Source organism: Propithecus coquereli, unplaced genomic scaffold, assembly GCF_000956105.1.
Source record: "Propithecus coquereli isolate 6110/MARCELLA unplaced genomic scaffold, Pcoq_1.0 Scaffold3, whole genome shotgun sequence".
NCBI classification, from domain to species: domain Eukaryota; kingdom Metazoa; phylum Chordata; class Mammalia; order Primates; family Indriidae; genus Propithecus; species Propithecus coquereli.
This window is the reverse complement of record NW_012148618.1, coordinates 713,991-738,445: the sequence shown is the minus strand read 5'-3', so window position 1 is coordinate 738,445 and position 24,455 is coordinate 713,991. Positions and strand designations below refer to the sequence as shown.

Genomic DNA, 24,455 nt, shown 5'->3' with positions numbered 1-24,455 from the left:
TGAACCTGGAAACTGGAAAGAAGTGGGTACAAGAAGTTCATTTATGACTTTGCTCACTCCCAAGGGCAGAACAGTCATCAGAGACATAGCACTGGGCTCAACAATCTGCAAAGCCAACCACCAGGGCATGGCTGTCAGCCCTTTTGCCAAGATCAGCCTCCTCGGGGAGGCAGCATGCACAGAAGTTAAAGGACAGACTTTGGGGTCAGTATGCCTGGGTACAAATTTTAGCTCCTCTACTTACCACTAGGGACTTGGGCAAGATTGTAGCCTGTTTGCTCATCTATAAGATGGGAATAATAATAGTGCCTACCAAATAAGGTTATTGTGAGAAGTAAATAAGACAATTTACAAAGAGCACTCAGAGGAGTATGCCTCAAAGAAAATGCTTAATACGTGTTAGTTGCTATTAATATTATTTCTTACCCTGGCCAAGTCTAACAATGCCTGCAATGATGACCGCAATCAGTGCCAATACTTTAGCATAGGTGAAAATATCTTGTACCATGGTTCCCCACTTGACATAGGCACAGTTAATGAAGGTTAAGAGACCTGAAAGAAAAATAATACTGATTGGTGACTGACCCTTAAGACTCCAAGAAATTTTTCCAGTACCAGTCACCAAGATAGACCCTTTAGCCAAAGACAGACCCTCTGACCTGCTTTGCATTGGAAACCTTTGCCCCACAATGTCCTTCCCATTATCATTCAAAGGCACCTGCTGAGCACTGTGTACATAGCACCAGCACACTCCCTACCTCTAGCACCTTATTTGGGACACACAAAACTAAGTGACTGTGGATTTGCTTACATACAAAAGTACACCCAAATTCCCAATCACAGCAGTGGAAAGCAACTGGTAGCTGTACAGGATTAGTGATGTGTTCCAGCTCTTGCCTCTGAAAAGTCACAGTCTCTCCCTCCTACCTTCCCATTCCACATGGGCTCTGGGACACAACACTCTGATTCTGGGGTATTATTGTTAACCTTGATGAGTCCTATTGTGACTTATCCAATGTCTGGGCCAGCAAGTCAGGATGTGTGGCCAAGGATTAGAATGGGGGCCAGACTTCCTGCCCACTGCCTGGCAGCTCAGCTGCTTGTTTTTGTGCTTGGAAGGATTCTTGTAGCTAAGAGCAGTTCCTGTAGAATGGCGACAGGGCATTTTTCCTGACTGGACAATGAATGTATTAATAGAAGAGCCACAAACATTTCTCAAGTCCTACGCAGGGGTAGAGGCAATCCTTTTACTTGGATGAGCTTAAGTTCATGATCATCCTTAGGGCCAGGGTTCTTAACTAGAGCCTCCACAAGGCCTGAAATTATTTTGCAAAGTGTTTGTATGAGTACATATATGCATTTCTCTCTCTGTCTTTTTTTTTTTTTTAATAGACAGGATCTCACTCTGTCGCCCAGGCTGGAGTGCAGTGGCCCAATCACAGCTCACTACAGCCTCAAACTCTTGGCCTCAAGAGATCCTCCTAACTCAGCCTTCCAAAGTGCTGGGATTATAGGCGTGAGCCACCGTGCCTGGCCTCATATATGCATTTTTCTAAGAGTTCATGCCTTTTCTTAGAAAATGACCATAGTTCTTTCATCAGAATCTCAAAGAAATCTAGCCTGAGCAACATAGCAAGACCCCATCTCTACAAAAAAATTAAAAAATTAGCCGGACATGGTGGTGCATGCCTGCAATCCCAGCTACTCAGGAGGCTGAAGCAGGAGGATCCCTTGAGCCCAGGAGTTTGAGGTTGCTGTGAGCTATGATGATACCACTGCACTCTAGCCCAGGCAATAGAGTGAGACCTGGTCCCCATCACCCCACCCCTCCAAAAAAATAAATCTCAGGGAAATCCACTACCTCTTCCCCATGAAGTTACAATCCACTACCTTAGAAGAAGAAATGCAAAAAGGGAAGCCCACACATGTGAGGTTGACCAGTAGCCTCAGGATGTGGTAGGGAAGAAAGTTGGAAAAAACAATACAGCAGAATGTTCCTTGGATTCCCCACTAACCTCTTAGCGGACAGGCAGGCACATCCACACCTTCCCCACTGGCAGCACAGTGAATCACATCACTGCTCCCTCCTTCCCGGCTCCAGAGCTGGTACACTATAAGGAGGGCTTAACTTTAAAGCCCTCCTCTCAAGAGATCCAAGGGCAAGGCCAGCGTCACCCTGCCCTACCCCAGAGAGACTGAGGCCCAGTGCGGGGCTTGCCTGCTTCACCCACCAACACAGGAACTGCTTCCTGTGTGAGTTCTGCCAGTGGCATGGCTTTCGGTACCCTTAGTGCTCCTGTTTTGTTGTATCCTGGCCTCATCACATTCTGGCCCAGAGGCCATTTCACCCTGAGAAGCAGGAACGGCTGGCCTCTTGCAACAGCTGTCCCACCTTCTCCCTCTCACTGTCCCTCCCACCACCACCCCTCATTCTACTCCCTGCCCAAATTCCTTTCTGCTCTCCCTGAGAAGGGGCATTCCTGTCCTATATGAACGCTTGCCTTTCTGCCTAATAAACAAGACAATAAACAACCAAAGTTTATCACAGGGCTGGGCAAAAATGCACCCATAGCTCCAGGCCACCCTAGTACTAAGTTAATAATTAAAGACACAAGTGCGCAGCACGCTGCAAAATGACCAAAGTGCCTATATCTGGCCTTCCACAAATCTTTCAAATCTGTCCATCCTCCTCAGCCAGGCACGCATCCTTTCTTTACTCCCCACTGGACTGCAGCCTCCAGCCATTCAACAGCCCTCCCTCCCCTCATCCCCACCCGCAACCTCCGCCCTTATCCTCAGGCTCTGCTGCTGGCTCTTAACTACAGCATAACCCAGGTTTCCAATCAGAAACACCAGGCACAACTGATGCTGCCACATTCTCTGGGGAACAGGATCCCCAAATACAAATTCCTGCAGGTTAGCCTGCAAGGCAACCATGGGTCACAACACCAAACCGGAAGAGGCTTAAAGAACTAGTTCTAGTTCAGAGTCAGAGTCTACAGGTGTGTGCCACGAGGTTCTCTTCTCAGCCCTGACCAGGGATGTAGACAGGGAAAAGTAGGGATAAACAGCCAATTCCTCACCCTTTCCTACAGCAAATTCTGAAATGGAAATACATGGCTAGTTTATATTTTAATCCTCACTGCTTCTCTCCTTCCGTATCCATTCATTTGTATTCCTCCTTTTACCCACCAGTATCTTGCCTCCCCCAGGCCTGAGCCTAATTCCTCGGCCACTGACCCACCATCTTGCCCTGATCCGCTCTCTGTAATGAGCACTGGTGGCTCAGCTAGAATGAGGAAGGGAATCCTACTGAGAGAAACCAGAGAGCAGGGGAAGTGCCTAAAGAGAGCTGCCCTCACCTTCCCCTCAGCCCAGCTTCCTCCAGGGCCTCTTGGCCATGGGAGCAGGAAATGGTATGGCAGGCAGCAGTGCTGACTGGGCCCTCTGTCCCCACCCGCAGCGGATACAGCTGACCTGCAGCCCCAGAGCCCAGCCAAGTGCCTGCTCTTGAAATGGAGCCTAACCTCCTGCTTCAGAGTCAGGGACAGGAGGGGACCATGGGGTTAAAACAACATGGAGGCAACAGCTAGTTAACCTCAAGGAGAGACGCACCCTACCTACCCTTTTATCTCTAGAGGCAATCCTTTTTTTTTTGGCAACAGAGTCTTACTCTGTTGCCCCCAATACAGTGCAGTGGTGTCATCATGGCTCACAGCAACCTCAAACTGTTGGGCTCAAGTGATTCTTCTGCCTCAGCCTCCTGAGTAGCTGGGACTACAGGCGCATGCTATTATGCCCGGCTCATTTTTCTATTTTTTGTAGAGACAGGGTCTCACTCTTGCTCAGGCTGATCTCGAACTCCTCACCTCAAGCAATCCTCCCATCTTGGCCCCCCAAAGTGCTACGATTTACAGGCATGAGCCACTGCCTGAAATCAGCTTTGACCCTTGACTCAGGTGTAATTCCATTCCTGCTTTGACCCCAGAGAGAAGAAGAAGAATCTGTAAAGAAGTCACTCTTACAATTATCTAAAGAAATGATTCTGAATGAGTCATCAAACCCAGCCTACATGGAGTCACCTGGAGTAGGAAGCTAGTTCTGGCACTAAGGCCCAGCGTCAGCTCTGGAACTAAAAACAAGAAAGCACTGGACTAGGTTGATCCAGAACAGAACAAAGCTTGCAGGCCCACTCTGGATCTGACGCCCCGGTTTAGTTTAGATGCCTAAACAAAACAGTTCTTGAAAAAGAACATTAAACCACAGTCCTCCAAGCACCCTTAACTTCAAATACATACAATGAAACACACAAAGCTTAGGCTGCTATTTAATCCATTTTCTGCTTCAAACTCCCAGGGACTATAAAACCTCAATACTTTATTAGGCAATTCATTCCATTTTTAAAGAGATCTATAGCTCTTCCTTCCTTAAGCTAAAATCTTCTCCCCTGCAACTTCTACCCAGTAGTTCTAGATCTCTCCTCTGGCCCACAGAGAATCAAGCTAAACCCTCTTCTACACAATGGCCCTTCTTAGCATTAAAGATAAATAACCTGTCTCCCTTGAGTCTCTCTTCCTTCAGGATAAAAACCCAGTTTCTTCAACCCCTCATGAGGCAAATACGGTTTCCAGACCACTGACCATCCCACGTTTCTCCTCTGCATTTACTTCACTTTGTCAGTGTCTCCCTGGAAACACAAGCCGCCACACGGAAAACTCCAGACATTGCTGCAGACTGTGGAGTCTCAGCTCGAACTGTCAACTACAACTCCTTTTTTTTCCACCTCAAATTGACAAGCTCTTTCCTCTCCCCTTCTGGCCCTGTAAAAGTGATTTTTTTTTCCAGATATAGGACTTTATATTCATTCTTAGTAGCTTTCCTCTGTTCGTTTTTATGCATCATTCCTGCCTATTAGAAGTGGGCGTTTCCCCCTTGATTTTATCAGTTAGTTCGAACCCCTTCAGTTTTGTGAAATCTGCAAATTTGATTAGCATCCCTTCTGGTCTTCACTGAATTTACTGTAAAAATGTTGACTAGAAGCTGTAGAGCCCTGTAGTCTATCATTACAGACCTTCCTCTGTGTTGTCATTATTCCACATCATCACTCAACCAACTAAGAAGCCACCAAACTATGCTTTTATCTAGTCCACCTTTGTCTACCTTGCCAACAAGAATATCGTGAGAGTTTGCCAAGAATCACTCAAAATCTGCATACACATGACTCTGCTCCAACAATCTAATGATGCTATCCAATGATTCAAATGAAATTACCGGCGGTCCCCAGGTTACGGACCAGAGGTTATGTTCTCAGGTTATGTTCCCGAGAACATTTTCAGGTAGGATTTGTATGTAACTCAGATCCCTGATGAACAGTACATATACAGTAATAATAATACTACTACAATGGCTCATATTAAATATATGGTAATAATACCCCTGTACTGTAATAATAAGTTACAGAAACTATTGTGCTCTTTCTTTTAATTCAAACAGAACATAAAAACAAACTCATACAAAAAGTTTAGATAGGAGATAGGAGAAACTTCAAAAAGGAATATCAAAGGTTAACACTTACCTAATGTTGCATCGACGTTAGGCTAATAGGAATGTTTATGCTTATTTTGATCTTCTAATCAAATGAGTAATAACCTTTCCATTTCAATAATTAATCCACTATGCTGCTTAGCAATAACTGATATTTTCACTGGAGCACTGCCTTTCACACGTTCCATTATTATCACTTTATCCTTTATAATTGTTCTGATAGTCGAGCAACTGAAGCCTAATGCTTTCCCAATGAATGATGATGTCTGGCCTTTCTCCAAATGCTTAATTATTTCTACTTTCATTTCCACTGTAATCTCCTTTCTCTTCGCAGCAAGCTCACCTGGAGCTTGGAGGCATGGTCATAAGGGTAAACACAGACTCACAAAATCGAATAAAAAAGTTAAGATGAAATTGATGCTGTGCGTAAGCGACGCTATAAACAATGAGACTAGCTGCAAGCATAAAGGTGCTGTGCCAATGTACTACTTACGCCATGAGGGTTTGTTTATGGGCATGGAAGAAACTAGTTCCCGAATTATCAATTTAATTATAAGTTATCCTTGGGAGCCTTGGGAGCCCATTCATAAGCATTGAACACTGTAAGTTGAGTCATCTGTAACCTGGGGACTACCTGTAGTACATATTTATGCTCGAATGTTCATAGCTATGCCCTTGTAATAGCCAAAAACTAAAAACGACCCAAATGCCCATTAGTTTTACATCAGCTCAACAGGAGAGTGGATGAATAAATACAACAGAATACTAAACAGCAGTGAGAATGAACAGTCTACAACTATAGGCAAAAAAATGGATGAGGCTGGGTGCAGCGGCTCATGCCTGTAATCCTAACACTTTGGGAGACTGATGGGGGAAAATCACTTGAGGCCAGGAGTTTGAGACCAGCCTGAGCAAAAGCAAGACTAATCTCCACAAAAAACAGAAAAGTTAGCCAGGCACAGTGGCACATGCCTGTAGTCCCAGCTACTCAGGGAGGCTGAAGCAGGAGGATCACTTGACTCCAGCATTTGGAGGTTACAATAAGCTACGATGAAGCCACTGCACTCCAGCCCAAGTGACGGAGCAAGAACCTCTCTCAAAAATACAAAACAAAAATATATGTATGAATCTCAAATATATTAAGTGAACAAGCCAGATATAAAAGAGTACATACCGTTTACATCCATTTACATAAAATCAGGCAAAACTAATCCATGCTACTAAAGTCAGAACAGTGATTTCCCTTTGTGCAGGGTGGAGAGGCAGGGACCGGGAGGAGCACAGGAAGGGTTCAGGGGGCTGATTTCTGGATGTGGATGCTGGTTACACATGTGCTCAATTTGTGAAATTCATTAAGCTGTACACTTAATGACATTACACTGTTCCTTCTGTATATCGAATAAAAAATTAAAACTGAACCAAAAAATGAGGTTAGCTTAGCATGGCTTGTTCTTAAGTGAATTCATACAGGTTATTAGTGATCGCCCTTTCTTCTCCTCCTACCACACTAACCAGGTTTAACTGACAAGCCTAGAATTTAGGCAAGAATCGACCTCAAGTTATCAGTCCAGAGTGGCTCAGAATCTACCTTTTGTGGAAAGCTGGGTTATCACTTGTAGCAGATAGCTAATGGTCCCCTAAAGATGTCCAGATCCCAGTGTCAGGAACCTGTGAACCATGGTATATTGCATGACTAGGGAAAATTAAAGTACATGGAATTAAGGTTGCTAATCAGCTGACCTTAAAATAAGGAGATCATCCTGAATTATCTGGGTGGACACAATATAATCAAAAGGTCCTTAAAAGATGGAAGGGGAAGGCAGAAGAGGCGGTGTCAGAGTGATATAAGGCTCCACCGGCTTCTGCTGATTTTGAAGCTGGAAGGGCCATGAGCCTCTAGAAGCTAGAAAAGACAAGAAAACAGATTCTCCCCTAGAGCCTCCAGAAACAAACACAGCACTGCTGACACCTTGATATTAGCCTAGGGAGACCCATTTCAGACTTCCGATCTCCAGAACTGTAAAATAATAAATCTGTGTTGTTTCAAGCCACTCCATTGGTGATAACTTATTACAGCAGCAATAGGAAACTAATATCTCAGTCAACAGCTTCCTTTACACACCCTTCCTGCTCTCCAAGATCCCGCAGATGACTAGTGGTGATTCTGTGCCCTCAACCATCATAAATTCTTTCCATTTGTCTGAAGTTGGACAGTTAAAAGTATTTAAGGCAATGACGTGCTTAATTACTGTCTCAACTCTCTTGGCCTTGCTTTTTACTTGGCCTAACCACATTTACTGAATGCTTTCTAGGTTAGCAATCCTTCTGCTAGACAGAGACGTTTAGGAGAGTGGGGCTTTTGGCCTTCTCCTTTCTCTCCACCACCTATTAGCACAGAACTCACTGCCCCCAGACTGTCCAGCCTGCCCTTGCTGTTGTCCTCAGTCAGTTCTTCAGATCTTAGTTCATGCTAGGAATTTGCCTTGAGGACACTCTTCTTGCAGTTCTGGGCCACTCCTGTTTTGGTCTTGGTTACATCTCACATATCTCTTGTATATCTTGTTTCTAAGAATCTAAGTTCATCAAAAAGTAGTTTGCTCAATCACATTGGTTTCTATGGATGATTCTCCTTTTCTTCTTAAATAAGATCATTTTCAGCTATTTTATAAGAATCTCAGTTTTGACAAGTTCCTGGTCTTTTTTTCTTTTAAGTCCCTGGCTATGAGACTATAGTTCTTTTTCCTGAACTTTTTTGTAATCTCTTTGCCTAAAATTTAGAGTGCATATCTGAGAATATACCCAGTGTTTCTTTTTCTGAGAGTACAAATTCTGAGCAAGTATAGTCACTTCCTCAAAAGGATTCCACATTTCCCCTGGTTATGTTAAAAAATAGGCTGTGCACAGTGGCTCACACCTGTAATCCCAGCACTTTGGGAAGCCGAGACAGGATCACTTGTGGGGCCAGGAGTTTGAGACCAGCCTGGGCAACACAGTAATACCCTATCTCTACAAAAAAAAATTTTTTTTAAATTAGCCAGGCATGGTGGTGCATGCCTATAGTCCCAGCTACTCAGGAGGCTAAGGCAGGAGGATCACTTGAGCCTAGCAGTTTGAAGCTGCAGTGAGCTATGATCGCACCACTGCACTCACTCCAGCCTGGGCAACAAAGTGAGACCTGTCTCAAAAGAAAAAGAAAGTCAGTCAGTCCTTGTCCTCTAGTGATTCATACTGAAGCCTTTACAGATTAAATGGTATGGTCTTAGACATGCTTTAAATAATCTAATGGAGTGAGAAAGGGATGATTGGGAGTATAGATAAAACAGTGCTGACAATTATTTATGTTGGTGCTTGAACCCCAGGAGTTCATCATATTATTCATTCTACTTTTGTATATTTGAAGTTTTCCAAAATAAACCATTTTTATTTATAGAGGTACCATTTCTGATGGAATGAAACCAATTTTAGCAAAAGATGCTCAAGGAGTTAAGGCTTCCATCGCTACTATATTTTCCCTTTTGTACAGATTTTATAATTTTTACTAGAAAAGCAAAATACGTATTCTCCTTCTGGTCTGATGGTGTGCAGTATATGCTCACAATTAGATCACTTCTACTTCTCACCTCAGAAAGCGGATTTATTTTCACGCACTATTACTTTGGGAGACCTTCAGAAAAATGCCCTAAATGGAACACAAGAGCTCTCTGACAGCACCATGCGATAATTCTTCTCCCCAAGGTAAGCAGATAGGATTACCAGAGACTGGCATCTTCATGGCCCTTCTAAAATATGGGCCACATATCTGGGTGAGGGAGCAAAGACCTCTCCTGTTTGGCTACAAGAAGAAATCTACTTGCAGGCAGAGAACTGGAAGCAGTGCTGGGTGGTATTGTTCATTACATTTGTTGAGAAATAAAGAAAGGGGAAGTAAAACCCTTGACAAGTCTCTGGATCTTGGTGTACAGAAATTTCCCTTTCACTACAATCAAAAGAATTCAGACGTGACCTTGCCCAGAGGGGGCAGCCATCCCTGACTACAGCAGATCCTCTTACAAGCATATACATCTCTGATACACTATATCAATCCCAGCTCTTCTAGCAAATCCATCACTTTTGCACAAAGTATATCCTTTCACTAAGATATTCTTATCAAATATCACTTATAACTATGGAATTGTTTCCTCCTTGCAGTAAAAGGTCAAATATATTTATTAGCCTTACTTGTAATGCTTGTAGTATGAGTTTGAAAGCATCATTCCTGATCTTCTAGCCTATTTTCTCCAAATGCATTCCTGAGCAACTCCTCCACCTTTATTCTTCTTGCTACGCAATACCTGACAGCCTCTAAAATACCCAGATTTAAACTTTTATCTGTGCATTTTCTCCTTTCCTTTAAAATTTCAGTGTACAGCCTTATTAGGCAGGTCTCTCCCAATCCCTGTGAACCCTGCTCTATCCCTCGCTAGGAGTAGATCTTTCTGGTACTTTAGAATTTAGTCAGGTACTCTGTCCTGTGTTCGTTTTTTATTTCACATGCACAGCCTTCAATTAACAGAGAGATGAAAATTTCACCTGCCACTCAGTTTGCTACCTTAAACTCCACGTCACCAGTGACGCATCTCGGGTATCTTATGACTGGTGACATCATTCATGCCACAGCAGTCAGGAGAGTAGTCCATAGGCATAACGGCATGAGCAAGCTCTTCCTCTTTGTCACATGTTGCTCAGAAGACTGCATGTCTCCACATTAGGCCGGGTCTCTGTGCAGTCAGAGGCGCACTGCTCAGGGCAGCAACCAAGCTGCTTAGCTGGTATGCTCAAGCCTGCCCACACCCTGATGTTTCCAGAACACTCTACCACTGCTGTTTCTCAGAAGGTCCAGATTTAAGCTCTCCGGAAAAGCCTCATATCTGTTGCCTAGACCCAGAGATTTCAAGTTTCTTCTTTCTCCTTTTCTCTGCTGCATCCTTGTTTGTTTTTTTTGTTTGTTTGGTTTTTTTTTGAAACAGAGTCTCACTGTGTTGCCCGGGCTAGAGTGCCGTGGCGTCAGCCTAGCTCACAGCAACCTCAAACTCCTGGGCTCAAGCGATCCTCCTGCCTCAGCTTCCCAAGTAGCTGGGACTACAGGCATGCACCACCATGCCCAGCTAATTTTTTCTATGTATTTTTAGTTGTCCAATTAATTTCTTTCTATTTTTAGTAGAGACGGGGCCTCGCTCTTGCTCAGGCTGGTCTCGAACTCCTGAGCTCAAACAATCCGCCCACCTTGGCCTCCCAAAGAGCTAGGATTACAGGCGTGAGCCACCGCGCCCGGCGATATATTATTTCTCCCACCTTTTCTAGGTACTGTTATTTCTTTCTACAGATGACCCTCAAATTTTTTTTACCCTTTCAGGCCACAGAACCATTTCGCTTACTCAGGCATCACAGCTAAGAGCCTCTGGCAAGAAGACACAGCCAGAGACTGCCTCCCACAGCCCTGTGGGTCACTGGATCATGCCCCTCCTGCACTCCTTCCTAGAACTCTGTCAGCACTTTAGTCCCTGCGCCTCTGACCATGCCGAGGGAGGTAGCAGGCAGTTTGTACCAGGAGGCTCTGGTATGAACTCCATCTGCTCCCTTCTCAAAGCCAATCGAATCCTTATTGGTTTGCTCAGCCAGGGTCAGTGCAAGTCCTCAGAGCCCAGCCCCCAAGCCTGAGGGAGCATCAGAATCACCTGAGGAATCTGTCAACCTACAGCTTCAGGGCCCTGCCCCCGTTCTGAGTCAGGAAGGCTGAGACAGTGTCCCAGGTGAGTCGGATGATCTGCCTGCTTTGGTCATGCTGCTTAGGTAATCGCTTCCAGAAATAACCACATACAGAACAACTTTGGTCAGAACAAGCCTAAACCATTAACTCAGGTTCCTCTCTCCTGACTGCGCACTGGCACCACTTGACAAGCTTTAGCAAAGTCCAGTGCTCAGGGCTCAGGGCCCACCCAGACCCATGGAGTCAGAAATTCTGGGGTAGAGCCAGGCAACAGCATGTTCTTAAAGCTCCCCTAGTCTGGGCACAATGGCTCATGCCTGTAATCCCAGCACTTTGGGAGGCTGATATGGGAGGATTGCTTGAGGTCAAGAGTTTGAGACCAGCCTGAGCAAGAGCAAGACCTCCATCTCCACCAAAAAAAAATTTTTAATTAGCCAGGCGTGGTGGTGCACGCCTGTATTCCCAGCTACTGCAGGACTGAGGCAGAGGATCCCTTGAGCCCTTGAGTTGGAGGCTGTAGCGAGCTATGATGATGCCACTATACTCCAGCCTGGGCAACACAGTGAGACCCTGTCTCAAAAAAAAAGCTCCCCAGGTCCCTCAGGTGATTCTGAAGCACAGTGACAATTGAGAACCACTCTTCTCACCTCCAGTGACACAAGACCCACATCAGTTCTCCTCAGTAGCAATTTCCTTGCCCCCTCAATGCTCCTTCTCCAAGTCAATTCCCATTGTTCTCCCCAGTGGTTCAGATTTATTTAGTCAGGGATAGGGAGTAATGAGTATTTGTTTTTTCCAACTCCAATGTACAGCCAAGGTAAGGACCCACTGTCCCTTAGCTCCTTCCCCACCCTCCTCTAGGCTGTCCCTCCGCTTCCTCTAAGGGAAAGAGAAAGAGAACAGAGAAAGGGAGAGACCAAGAGTGAGCCCCCAAAGAGCCCTGAGGATCAAACAGGCACACAGCTCTGACCCCCCAACGGCTGCTGAAGCATTTGTTCCAAAGTTTGCAGTGAGCCCACACTGGAAAGAACCCCAGGCTCTGGCTCCCGCCTATTTGTTGAGGTGAATATGGGCCAGGAAAGGTAAGGATCCTCACCTCCAACTTAAGATGGTTCTTAGAAAAACCTTCTGAGAGAAGTAACTAGCTTCCAAGTAGAAGGTTCAAAGGGCAAAAACCAGTTAGGGGCCCAGCCACCTCATCAGCCACAGCACATGAGGTCAGTCATTATGGTACTAGGAGAAGCTGTACGAGGGCACATGGGCAAAGCTCTCAGTCACACGCACAGAGACCCGAAGTCCTTCACAGATGACACTGGCTCCAGTAGACTCAGGGTGAGCTGCCTGCCCAATTCCCACAGTAGCCCTCGGCATCCCCAACCCTGACAGCCAAAAGCACAAAACACCCTTCTCTCAGCCAAGTTGAACCTAGAAACGTATCTTCTGCTCATTCATCCAACCAGCATTTATTAAAGTTCACTAGGGCCAAGTGTGAGGACACAAAATCTTTGCCTGATCCCTAAAGAACAGTCCCCTGTTCACAAGGTCCCTGAATAGCCAGGTGCTGCTGGCTGACTGGTACAGGGGACAGACTGAAGACACAGGAGGTTAAACAAAACAAAACAACTAAGTCCCAGTGTGGGCAAGTGTAGGCAAGGCAAGAACAGAAACGTCCAAGCATGCTAACAATGGGCCAAAACACCCTGGCTCTGAGGAAAGGACAGTCGGGTGGAATTGGACTTCTGGACACCTGTCCCTGACTCTGCCAAGAGAAAATTCCACCTCTCATGCAAAGCAGGAAGAAAAGTCTCAGCCCTCCTTTCTGATCTTTGACCTATTGTAAAATGAAAACTGCTTTTAAGTCATCAAAAGACAGAATATGGAAAGTAAAATTTGTAGAATAAGATATACATGATTATGGATATAATTTGCAGTAGTAGATACTATTTTTGGCTGACAATTATGTGCCAGGTCACTCACACACTTGCATATATCTTCTAACTTAATCTGAAAGAGAGTAGGTTTTATTATCTTTATCTTAAATTGAGAAAACTGAGGTCACTCAGCCAGTGGCCAGCTCCAAAGCCTATGTCCATTCCATCATACCACGCACCTCCCTAATCGTATGCAGGAGCATGGGACTGGGAGTGGGATTATCTCCCCCTCAGGTAATGGAGATATTCAGGCTTACAGAGCACTGGGGCAATCCACAGAGCTCTGAGAAGCCGGAATAACCAGCTTCAGGAGGGCCATCTGCATACTTCTTTGGTTGAGAAAGCAACCATTTCTAGTATGCTGGACAGGACAGCAAGGTTCCTTCAAAACTCAGAATTCATTCACTCATTCATTCATTCATTTAATAAGCATATGTTGAGTACCCAGGCCCTATGCAGGCTCTGAGATTAAGATCCAGTCCAGTCCCCAGCCTCCACAGAACAATGGACATGGCCAATTACAAGAATCAAGTGCTGTGATTGTCACTGAGAGGAAATCTGTCCAGTCTCAGGGAGTGGGGGGTGCAGGCAGGCACCAGGACCACTGTTACCTGGACTGAGTGTATGGAGGCTGGTGCTGGGGGTGGGGGAGAGGAGGCAGCATTCCTGGCAGAGAGGACAACATGTGATTACCCTGCCAAGGAAATCAGTAATGAATGAAATCACCCATCCATACAAAAAATTTACCTAAACAATAATCAGTAAATGATTGTTCAAGGTCTATTAGCAATGTCAGACTAGCTATGGCTGTAGTTTAATAGCTCAAAAGGAAGACTATGCCTGCCAAGGGACCATAAGCCACTGACAGGAGCAGAAACTCTGTGTTTGCTCTCATGAAACTGTCACAGTTCAAACAGAAAAAGATGAAAATATAGTACAAATATAGATCACACCTCTATGAGGTAGGAACTCCATTCTATAGAAAAGGAAACTGAGGGTAATAAACTTGACCTAGGATTGAACCCAGTCCTGCCTGATTCCATGCTCTTAACCATGCAATGCACTACTGTCTCCCAAAGAGATGAGGGTATCCCCTGCACTGTTCAAGGAAAAGAAGTCTGACTCAGGGCACCCAACCCTTCCAACCACTGAGAAGGCCTTATTGTAGGGTAGGGTTATTTCATCCAACTCTTCCAGAAACACACCCAAAACCAACCTAAGGCAGGCTTAAGTCTTTCCCTTAAAATCTTCCTTCAACCTTGGTCCCTCCCTCTAACAACCACCCTCCTTGCTCAAAGAGTCAATCTTCTAGAAAGCATATCTACCTTCCCTCCCCTTCCCTTGTCTCTACAACACAGTCTGAGACTCTACAACTCCCTCCTCCTCCACCCTGCCAAAGTTTCCCCTGACCTCTTATTGCCAATTGCAAATAACACTTCATTCCTTCTTAACAATTCTTCCAGCAAGGATACTTTTAAGTGTAAACCCACCACCCCCTGGGCATGCTGTGCTTCCTCAGTGTTCCCACCACCCACACTCACCGCATGCCATTAGAATGGTTCACACATCTGTCTCTCCCATGCATGTGAGCTGTGTGAGGACAGAGACTGGATAACAGTCATCCTTGGACCCCTGGGCCTAGCCCAGAACTAGGCACATAGTACACACTGAATACATTTTGCTGGGTGAATAAATCTAATTTCATCCTCACTGCCCTAAAATTTCACTGCCTTAGGAGAAAGCCTACACGGAAAGTCACCAGTGACCTCTGTGTCAGTAAATACTCAATCCTTATCTAGCTTGACCTCTCAGCAGATTGGACACTGTTGTCCATTCATTCCTTCTCAAATAGTTCTCTTCTGCCCACCATCTCCCAGTTCTCCTCCTGTCTCTCTAGATACTCCTCTCCATCTTTTTGCAGAATACCTATCCATCAAACATTGGTTTTCCTCAGAATGCTGTTCTAAGCCCTTTTGTCCTCCCTTTCTACTTCCTGTCCCAAGGTCATCTCATCTGTTCCCGTGGTTTCAATAACCATTTATATGATGATCCCCAAAAGTATATCACCAGCCCCATTGGCACGATGCCAGATATATATGAATATCCAGCCACCTACTGGACATTACCAGGCACATCAAATTCAACATATCCAAAACCAATTCCACCAATTTCTCTCAAACCCACTGCTCCTCCAGTGTTCCCCATGTCAGTAAATGGCATCACCATCCACCCATCTACCCAAGCCAGAGACCTCATTATCTTTTTATCGTATTATCATTGATGACCTCCACCCAAATCTAATCAGTGTCCAACACTTAGCCAGTCTCCTTATCCCCAAAACATGACTCTAATTCAAGCCACCATCATCTCTCACCAGGATCATGGCAACAGCTTCCTAACTGTTCTCCCTGCTTTCAGTTCTGCATAGTAAAGCCAGAGTAATTTTCTAAAAACCACAAATTCTAAAATCTAAATCCCAAATGTCACTCTCCTGCCTTAAAAGTCTTGAGAGGTTTTTTATTGCCTTAGTAGAAAGCCCACCAAACTCCTTAACACAATCCGTGCAACAAAAATTGTAGTTTCCAAAGATGTCTCAACGATGTCTCCCATCCCACAGGCCTTTCTTACAATGTGACTTTAACACTCCACCCATCAAGAGGCAGGGTCTATGCCCCTCCTCTTGAGGGTGTTCTTCTGTGAATGCTTCTATCTATAGAGTATGGCAGAATTGACACCATGAAACTTCAGAGGCTAGGTCATAAAAGGCAATGCAGCTTCCATTTTGGTTGCTGGAACACTCATTCTGGAAGCCTTCAGCTGCCAAGTAAGCAGTCTGACTGCCCCAAGGCTGCCATGCTGTGAGAAAGCTCAACACAGTCCATATGGAAAGACCACATGGAAAGGCCCTAACACAACTGGAAAAGAAATCCAGATGGTCCCCATCTTCCTCAGCGCCCCCTGTTCCAGTTCCTGCCACCATTTGACTGCAACCACATGCGAGACCCTGAGCTAGAACTGCCCCGCTAAGCCCTTCCCAAATTCCTGAGCCACAAAAATCAGGAAAGAATAAAATGACTATTGTTTTAAGCCACTAAGTTTTAAGTGATTTGTCACACAATGATAATAACTAGCACAACTTATAAAGCCCTAAACAACCTATAATATTTCCCTGTTTACCTCTGCAGGCCAACTCTCAACATTTCCTACCTTAATTCAACCTGAACTCCTTTCAGTGCCTCAAAGCTTTCATGCATTCTGTTCTTGCTGCCTGAAACACTCCTCTTCTACTCTTAATTCTTCATCAGCTTAAACGTCCAAAGCAAGGGATTCTAAACTCCCAGACTAGGACAGGTCTCCACCCGAGGCTCCCTGTGCCCCCAAAATCACAAACCCATCACAATCCATTGCAATCCTGTAGTGGGTTGCCCACCCTGATCCCCAGCATGCACCCACCCATGCACTTACAGAAACACACACACTCATGCACACATGCATGCACCTCGCACACACACAGCTCCATGAAGACAATGACCAGGGCTGGGAATGCAGCAAGTGCTTCACGAACATTTGTTGAATGCTCAATCTCCAGCCCTATCTCTTTGCTAAGTTGCAAATGGGCACATCCACTTCCCATCCTACGAATAAATTCCAAATTCAACATGACCCTCTCCTCCCCTTCCCTGTAAACAATGCCACTACCTAGCAGTTGCCCAACCCAGAAACCTCATCTCTTCATTCAAAGAATGTTATCAAGCTTCCCTCTGTTTCTTTGCTGGGGATATAGTGGTGTATAAAACAGGCACAGCCCTTGCTGGCACAAAACTTACAGGCTGACACCTGACATCCCAATAGGTCTCACTGGTCATACTGATTATACCTTCTAAATTGCTCTCAGATCTATCCTTTCCTGTCCACTCCAATTGCCACTGCCCTAGTTCAGGCTTTTGTCACTTCCTACCCGATTGCTACAAGAGCTTCCTAATGGTGTCTCTGCCTCCAGCCTTGCCCCCTACACTCCACCCCAGCTACCTCACTCCCCTGTTTAAAATCCTTCAATGGCTCCTCATCTGCTTTAGGATAAAATCTAACCCCCTACAAAGGTATGGCTGTGCTCTAGCCCCCTGCCACCCTTTGCCCCTCATATTCCACAATCCCCCAAGCACACCCACACCCGTACATCTTTTCTCCTTGTGCCTTTACATTGCCTTTCCCTGTGTCTGGAGCGTCCTGCCTCCTTCTTCATTCAACAGGTATTTACTGAGCACCTAGCAGATGCCAGACACTGTTCTAGGTGCTGGAGATTCAGCAGTGAGTAGAACACAGCCCTTACTCTCTCGATGTCTACATTCTAGAGGGAAAGACAGATAAGAAATAATAACTAGTGTCAGGTGGTGAAAAGTGCTATAAAGAAAAACAAAACAGGATGAGAGATTGAGAGCGACCGTTTTAGATAGGGTGGGACTCTGGTAAGGTACGATTTGTACAAAGAGGTGAATGGAATGAGGGAATAAGCTCTGCAGGAACCTGGGAAAGAGCCTTCCTGGCAGAAGGAACAGTACAAAACCCATGGGACAGGAACATGCCAGGGAAATGTGGGAAAGGCAAGAAGGCCAGCATAGCTAGAGCAAAGAGAGTGAGGGCAAGAGGTTTGAGATGGTCAGAGAAGTCAAGTGGAGTGTGGTCTTGTAGGCCAGGGTAGAGATTTGGGTGCTTTGCCCCAGCTCGACTCCTTTCATCCTGCAGTGTTGATGCAGATGTGATCCCTGGGTGAGCCGTGCTCTGTCCCTCCTAGCACTTGCTATCTACACTGTGTCTAACTGACTCCACTTGCCTGGCTCCTCTACCACACTCCACCATTCAGCTCCGTGTTTTATAGAGCCCACCACATTCAGAAAATTTGTCTCAATACTTTCTTCTTTTGTTCTGATTCCATACCCTGCAAGCAACTTCCTGATTACTAGATTGGTTTCCCAGTAGCTATGGTACCAGGAAGGGGATGCCTTGACAGCGAACACACGCATTCTGGTCATTAGAAATTACACATGCATGCTCACCGTTGTACACTAATGAACGGGCACTGTCATTCACACATCAGCCTCTTTCATAGGTAAGTGTGATTCAACTGTTGGAAAAATGGCCCAACTCTGTGTCATGATGGCCCAAGGATGACCCAGAGCAGCCCACATGAGCAGCCCAGCAGAAGCCCCAGATGCTCCCTCTGCCTCATACTCAGCCCACCTTCCCCATTTCAGATGGCAGGCCCAGCATCCCCACCTGTCCAAGCTCAAACCCCTGGCTTCACCTCTGAGAGCTCCCACATCCCCCACATCCAAAAGTCCTAGAACTTCCACCTTGTAACTATTCTTTATCCATCCCTTCATCTCTGTTCCCAAGGCCACTCTACAGTGCAGATCTTCACCTCCCTTCACATGGACTCAGGTTTCAACTCCCTAAACCAGTCTCCCCACCTTCCACCCTTCCACCTTCTATCTCTTGCTCTTTCCAAAAACACTCTCCACATGGTCATCAGAATTCTCCTTCTAACCAAATCTGATCATTTCACTAGTTCACACGCCCCTGCTTAAAATCAATAGCTTCCCCCTACCTTGAAGATAAAGCCCAACCTGTTTAGGTACCCACCTCGCCCTAGGCTGTCTCCTTGCAGCCCCTCTCCCACCCCACATTCTAGCCATACCAACGACCTGGAATTCTCTGAACATTCTGGGCCCTTTGCACCTCCACACCTTTGCACATGCCGTTTCCTCTGTGACACAGATCCTAGGAGACAGCTATGTACCCTTCCGAAATTCAGCTCAGACGCTATGTGTTCTCTGTGAAGTCTTCCTAAGCTCCCCACAAAAATAAAGTTCCGTTCGCTGCTATGGTGCCTCTATTGTTGCACTAATTACACTACATGCCAATTACTCACTAGCACGTCTGTCTCCCCCCTGGACTATTAGTTCTTGAACGACAAGAGCCACACATTATTCTTCATCTCCCAGCACTAAATAAAGTATCTAATTCTTTTTTTTTTTTTTTGAGACAGAGTCTCACTGTGTTGCCCGGGCTAGAGTGCCATGGCGTCATCCTAGCTCACAGCAACCTCAAACTCCTGGGCTCAAGCGATCCTTCTGCCTCAGCCTCCCGAGTAGCTGGGACTACAGGCGTGCGCCACCATGCCCGGCTAATTTTTATATATATTTTTTTAGTTGTCCAGATCATTTCTTTCTATTTTTTTAGCAGAGACAGGGTCTTGCTCTTGCTCAGGCTGGTCTCGAACTCCTGACCTTGAGTGATCCACCCGCCTCGGCCTCCCAGAGTGCTAGGATTACAGGCGTGAGCCACCGTGCCCGGCCAATAAAGTATCTAATACATAGCATGCTCTAAATACATGTTTTGTGAGGGAGGGAATGAATGAAAGCTCTATACTGAAGCCCTTCTCTTGCTAAATCTGAAGATGTAGCCCAAGTCCTCGCTTAGACTAACCAGAGTGCTCTCCTACGTCTCAGCAACTGGCTTGTGTTAGGAGCTCATTAAACAGTGGCTAAAGGAATACACTCATGAATCATATGTCACTAAACTCTTAACAATCTTTGTTGTCCTTCTGAACCTTCTTCAGATCTCTGTGTCCCTCTGAAGTTATTAAAGACAGGACAAAGTCCAGATACTACCTGTGCAGTAATATTTATCTAACTGCAACTGTTCACGGGAAAGCCAAGAAGCAGCCAAGGGAGACAGTAACTTTAAACATAATAATGATAATAATAACCAATACCTTACACTTGAGCAGTGATTTACAGTGTTCACTGAATCTCATTGCATTCCCACAGCAGCCTGGAAGGAAACAGTCACTGCACCTTGCCTAAGGTCACGCAGCTATTGAGCCCGACCTCCACCACAAGTCTGGTGCACTTTTCACTCTACCAGAGCTGTCTCAAAGGTATGCCACACACCCATGCACAAAACTCTGTGCATTTTACTCACTGGGGAGCTCTGCAGACTAATCATAACCATGGCTACTTTTCATGTATTCCCACAAGAGTGTACATGCGTGTGAATGTGTACATGGGTGTACAAGAGTTTCAGCACATACGTCTCTATTCCCAAATTAGAAGCAGAAAATTTTAAAGGGGTGACTGGTAGAGGTAGGCACAATGCCAGAATCAAGGAACAGCAGCTGTCAGAGATGACACAGATAGAATACATAAAAGAATAAAACCTGAAGAACTGAAGTCAGACCAGCAGTCTGATGCCACTGAGGAAGCAAACATTCTTCCCTATCCCAGTGGCCTGGGAAGACCTCACAGTCACACAAGAATAGAGATGTGCAGTGGTGACTCTGAGTCACCAAAAGAAATATCAAATTATGAAAGCAAGCAGACACGTCATTGGTTTTAAAGAGGTTTTAGTAAAGATGGTAAATTAATAGAATCTGGTGCTTAAATGAATGCAGCCATATTGGAAATATTACTTAGATGGAATGATCTTTCTCTACACAAGACATGTAACTATATGCCCACGTTTTAAAGGGCCCCAAGACCAATAGATCCTAAATAGGTGGTTTCACCAGTAAACAACCTATCAGATCATCTGCAAGTGATGCAAGAGAAATTACAGATAACATTGAAGACCTCAGGGCAAACCCCCTTCTTGCAACACAAGGCAGTGCCTTTCGCCCCTAACTGTTGCCATGCATGGCAAACAGTCCATATACAGAGTCTGAGCCAGACATACGGATATACAAAACACAGGAGAACCCCACAGAAGACAGCCAGTTCTCTGCAAAAGAGTAAAATCAGGGGGGCTGGAGAGAAAGCTGAGGAGTAAATGGGGCAGTGGAGAAACTGAAAAAGAAAAGGACATCAGATAATTGGAGAGGGGTGATCTACTGAGCAATTGCACCTGGTGCAAAATTCCTGCACCCTGAGAGGCCCCTTAAACTGACAGACTGTCTAAGCTTCTTCAAGGTTGTGGGATGGAAGGCGGCTCCAAGGTCCTAGGGTCTCCCAGGTTGGAAGGGCATTTTTCAAGAACAGAGGCACCTGAGGGTTGGGGCTATAGAGGATCATCCTCTCAGCACCTGCAGTGTGGCTTTGCTGAATGTACAGATTTAAATAATATTTTATTTATGAGATGGATTAAAAAGTCAAGGTGGATGAAAATAACAGTTTTAAGAATCTAGCCCACAGAAATATTCATGCAAGTGCAAAAAGATATTCACTGAAGCATTATCATAAGACTGAAAAATTGGAACCAATGTATATGGCCATTAACAGAAGACTGGTTAAATAAACTACAATACATCCTTAAAATCAACACAGACTCACATGAAGCATTAAAAAAAAAAGCAGATGTGTAAGTAGAATAGAATGCCACTGAAATGCTGGGAGGAAAAGCACACTGTAGAATTATATGTAGAACAGTATGATCTCGTTTTTGTAAAAGAACAAAATTACATCTCTTGAAGGAGCAAAAAAGAAATCAAGATCATGCAAACTACTAATGGTGGAAGTTGGAGGAAAGGTGGGTTGCTTTCTTCTTTTTTGTTACACTGTAGTACTGTTTGAATTTTCACACAAAGCATACATTAATTTAAATAAATAAATACGTGAGAGTGTGTGTGTGTGTATACACACATACACACATGTTTGTTGTCAGAGGCATTCCTTTCCACCTCCTGCCTACTCCCTGGCTGGACTCCCACCCCAGCTCTGCCAGCCCCAACCCCACCATCTCCTGCCACATCCTCAGCCCCACTTACAGATGCAGGCAGCAGCCAGCAGGCGAATGGCAGCGTAGGGGGCGAAGCAGCTCAGGAAGAAAGGCTGCACAATGTAGTTGGCAAAAGTGATGGCGATGATGGCCTGGCTGGTGGGCTCGATGATGAGCAGGGAGGTCCAGAGTCTGATGAAGGCAAGGAATTCCCCAAAGGCCTCCAGGATGTAGGCATAGCTGGCTCCAGATTTCTTAATGGTGGTGCCCAGTTCCGCATAACAGAGGGCCCCAAAGACAGAGAAGAGGCCCCCGACAGTCCAGATGACCAGGGAGAGGCCAAAGGAGGCACTGTACATGAGCACGCCCTTGGGGGAGACAAAGATGCCCGAGCCAATCATGTTCCCCACAATCAGGCACACACCGTTAAGCAGCGAGATCTCCTTCTTCAGCTTTACCTGCTCGGACCCTGGGCTGGCCCCATCACCCAAAGGGGAGGCATCCGCCTCATGCTGGGAGGCCACTTCATACTTAACGCTGTCAGCCATGGTGGGGAAAGAGCAGAAAACCTTCACCAGCTTCCTGGCATTGCCCTCTAAGGAAGAAATATATGATATATTTTGGATGGTTGGCAATTACATAGAACCTCTACCCACCAGCCACAGGGCCAATATGGACGGTCCACCCACCACTTCAGTGACCTCTCTCTTGCTTCCCACCTCCAAATTACCTCTTCTCCTGCTGGCTCATCAAAACGGCCCCCACCTGAATTTTTAAGGGAAGGCATTCTCCCTAGGGAGAAAGCATCTGTCTCTCATCATTAGGATGGTGCTGCCCACCTGGCTTACTAAATGGAAAATTAAATCCTGGTTCTATCTGGGCCTGCTATGATACAGGCATGGGAGCAGCTTGGCCGCTCCCAGGGATAACCATGGTGGTTTGAGCCTGAGTTGTCAGCCTTACCCAAATACAGTCTTGTCTTCCCTCCAATTTCAATTTCAGCTCTCACCTGCACTGAGATGCAATATTAGGAATCCACCTTGCAAACAGGTACTTTGTGAGATCTCCTCATGGTGCTGCTCTTTTCCCCACAGACTCTACTCTGGCAAACCTACAGGCTTCAGAGATCTGCTGGAAACCCACAACTACCCCCTATTTAGAGAGTATCCCTTAACCCCCTGCTGGAGTCTTCAGCCCTGGAAAAGCCCAAGCCGCCCCATCCTACCCTGAAAGAAGGCAGGCTGTTCTCTTTTCTGCTGCCTTGCCTTGCCCAGATACCTTTCCCAATCTCTAGTATTCTGGGCCTCCTGCCATCAAATCCCTCTTATCAGCATAGCTGCAGCACCCAAAAAAGTATGAATGAGAGAAGAGTGATCCAAATGTAACAGAACTAGGGGTATTTGGAGGCAGCTGACCACTGCTCCCCACCCCAGAATTGCCACTGGAGAGACGCCACTCAAAGCCAAGGCAAGGAAACACCAAATGCTGAGAAACAGCAGGAGACAGCTGAGAAGCAAAGAGGAGCAGCTAGTCAAGCAAGTGGAGAGGTACTAGGGCAAGAGGCACCCAGAGACAAAGTGACCGGACACTGCAGAGCAGCAAAGGGGAGAGGGTGGGACACACACTCACTCCCTGGTTCTGGATATAAGCAGGTTCCCACGGCAGTGGCCAGCAGCAGTCAGGCAGAGAGAGATGCCCTCCAGGATCCGGGATTGGTGCTCCAATGCTCTTCCTTTTCAGCCTGCAGTCAAAGGGAAGGCCAGACAAAATGCCTGTGGATTTAAGTCAAGAAGGGTGGAGGGAGCAGGGCAGTGGACAAAGGAAGGGGTGAGGGAGGGGGAAAGGAGTGTTAAGTAACCGTCTGGGTCCAATGTTCACTGGCCCTTCACATCTGCAAAAGGGGCAGCTGGCTCTTGGCTCAGCACTTTCTGTGATAAGAAGGCGCTCTCAGGAATCTCCTTTGTCAGCTCTGCTCTGGGACTGGGGGCCCAGAAGAAAGGACAGTCAGCTGGGTGCAGTTTCTGTAGTCCTTGAGGAAGTGTCCCAAAGCAAGTTAGCAAGGACAGGGTGGTGGCCCAGAAGGAATGCACAGCACTCTCTCTCTGGGTCCTCTGTGCTCCACCCGGGCCTCTCCTCTCTCACTCCAAGCAATTTTAAAAGGCAGGAAGGTTGCACAGTGTGACACAAAGGCTTGTTCACATGCTCAGATTAGAGGAAGTGTAAGAGCAGTCCCTGCACCCGTGATTAGGCGTCCTAAGAGAACTCTCCACCCTTCCCCATGCAGAGAGATGGGTGGCTGCCCCTAAACTTGGGTCACTACCCCAAATCTAAGGCTAAAGCTATTTCCAACAAGGTTGGAGATCAAACCTCTAACTGCATTCCCACCCACTCCACCTGCCCTTTCATCCTTAAGAAAACATACCAAGATCTTTGAAATAAGCATAAATTCCTATAAACACCTTCCTCAAATACAAGTTTACTCCACTTTCCTAAAAAAAGTGAGGAAATAAGATTTCACTGAG

General features: G+C 45.9%; 1 protein-coding gene across 2 annotated transcripts in view; it reads right to left on the bottom strand.

Annotated features, from left to right (window-relative positions):
• SLC7A7 (solute carrier family 7 (amino acid transporter light chain, y+L system), member 7) overlaps positions 1-23,635 on the bottom strand; it is a 28,757-nt gene extending 5,122 nt beyond the window's left edge. The window contains exons 1-4 of one of the 2 annotated variants that reach the window (XM_012649360.1): positions 23,563-23,635; positions 22,392-22,528; positions 21,983-22,301; positions 427-552 (exon numbers count right to left, since the gene is read on the bottom strand). In XM_012649360.1, coding sequence (XP_012504814.1) covers positions 427-552; positions 21,983-22,301; positions 22,392-22,481 — 535 coding nt within the window. In that variant the 5' untranslated portion in view covers positions 22,482-22,528; positions 23,563-23,635. Of the gene's footprint in view, positions 1-426; positions 553-21,982; positions 22,529-23,562 lie in introns of both variants that reach the window. The other variant, XM_012649359.1, reaches the window with a different exon arrangement.
• Positions 23,636-24,455: the final 820 nt, after the last annotated feature.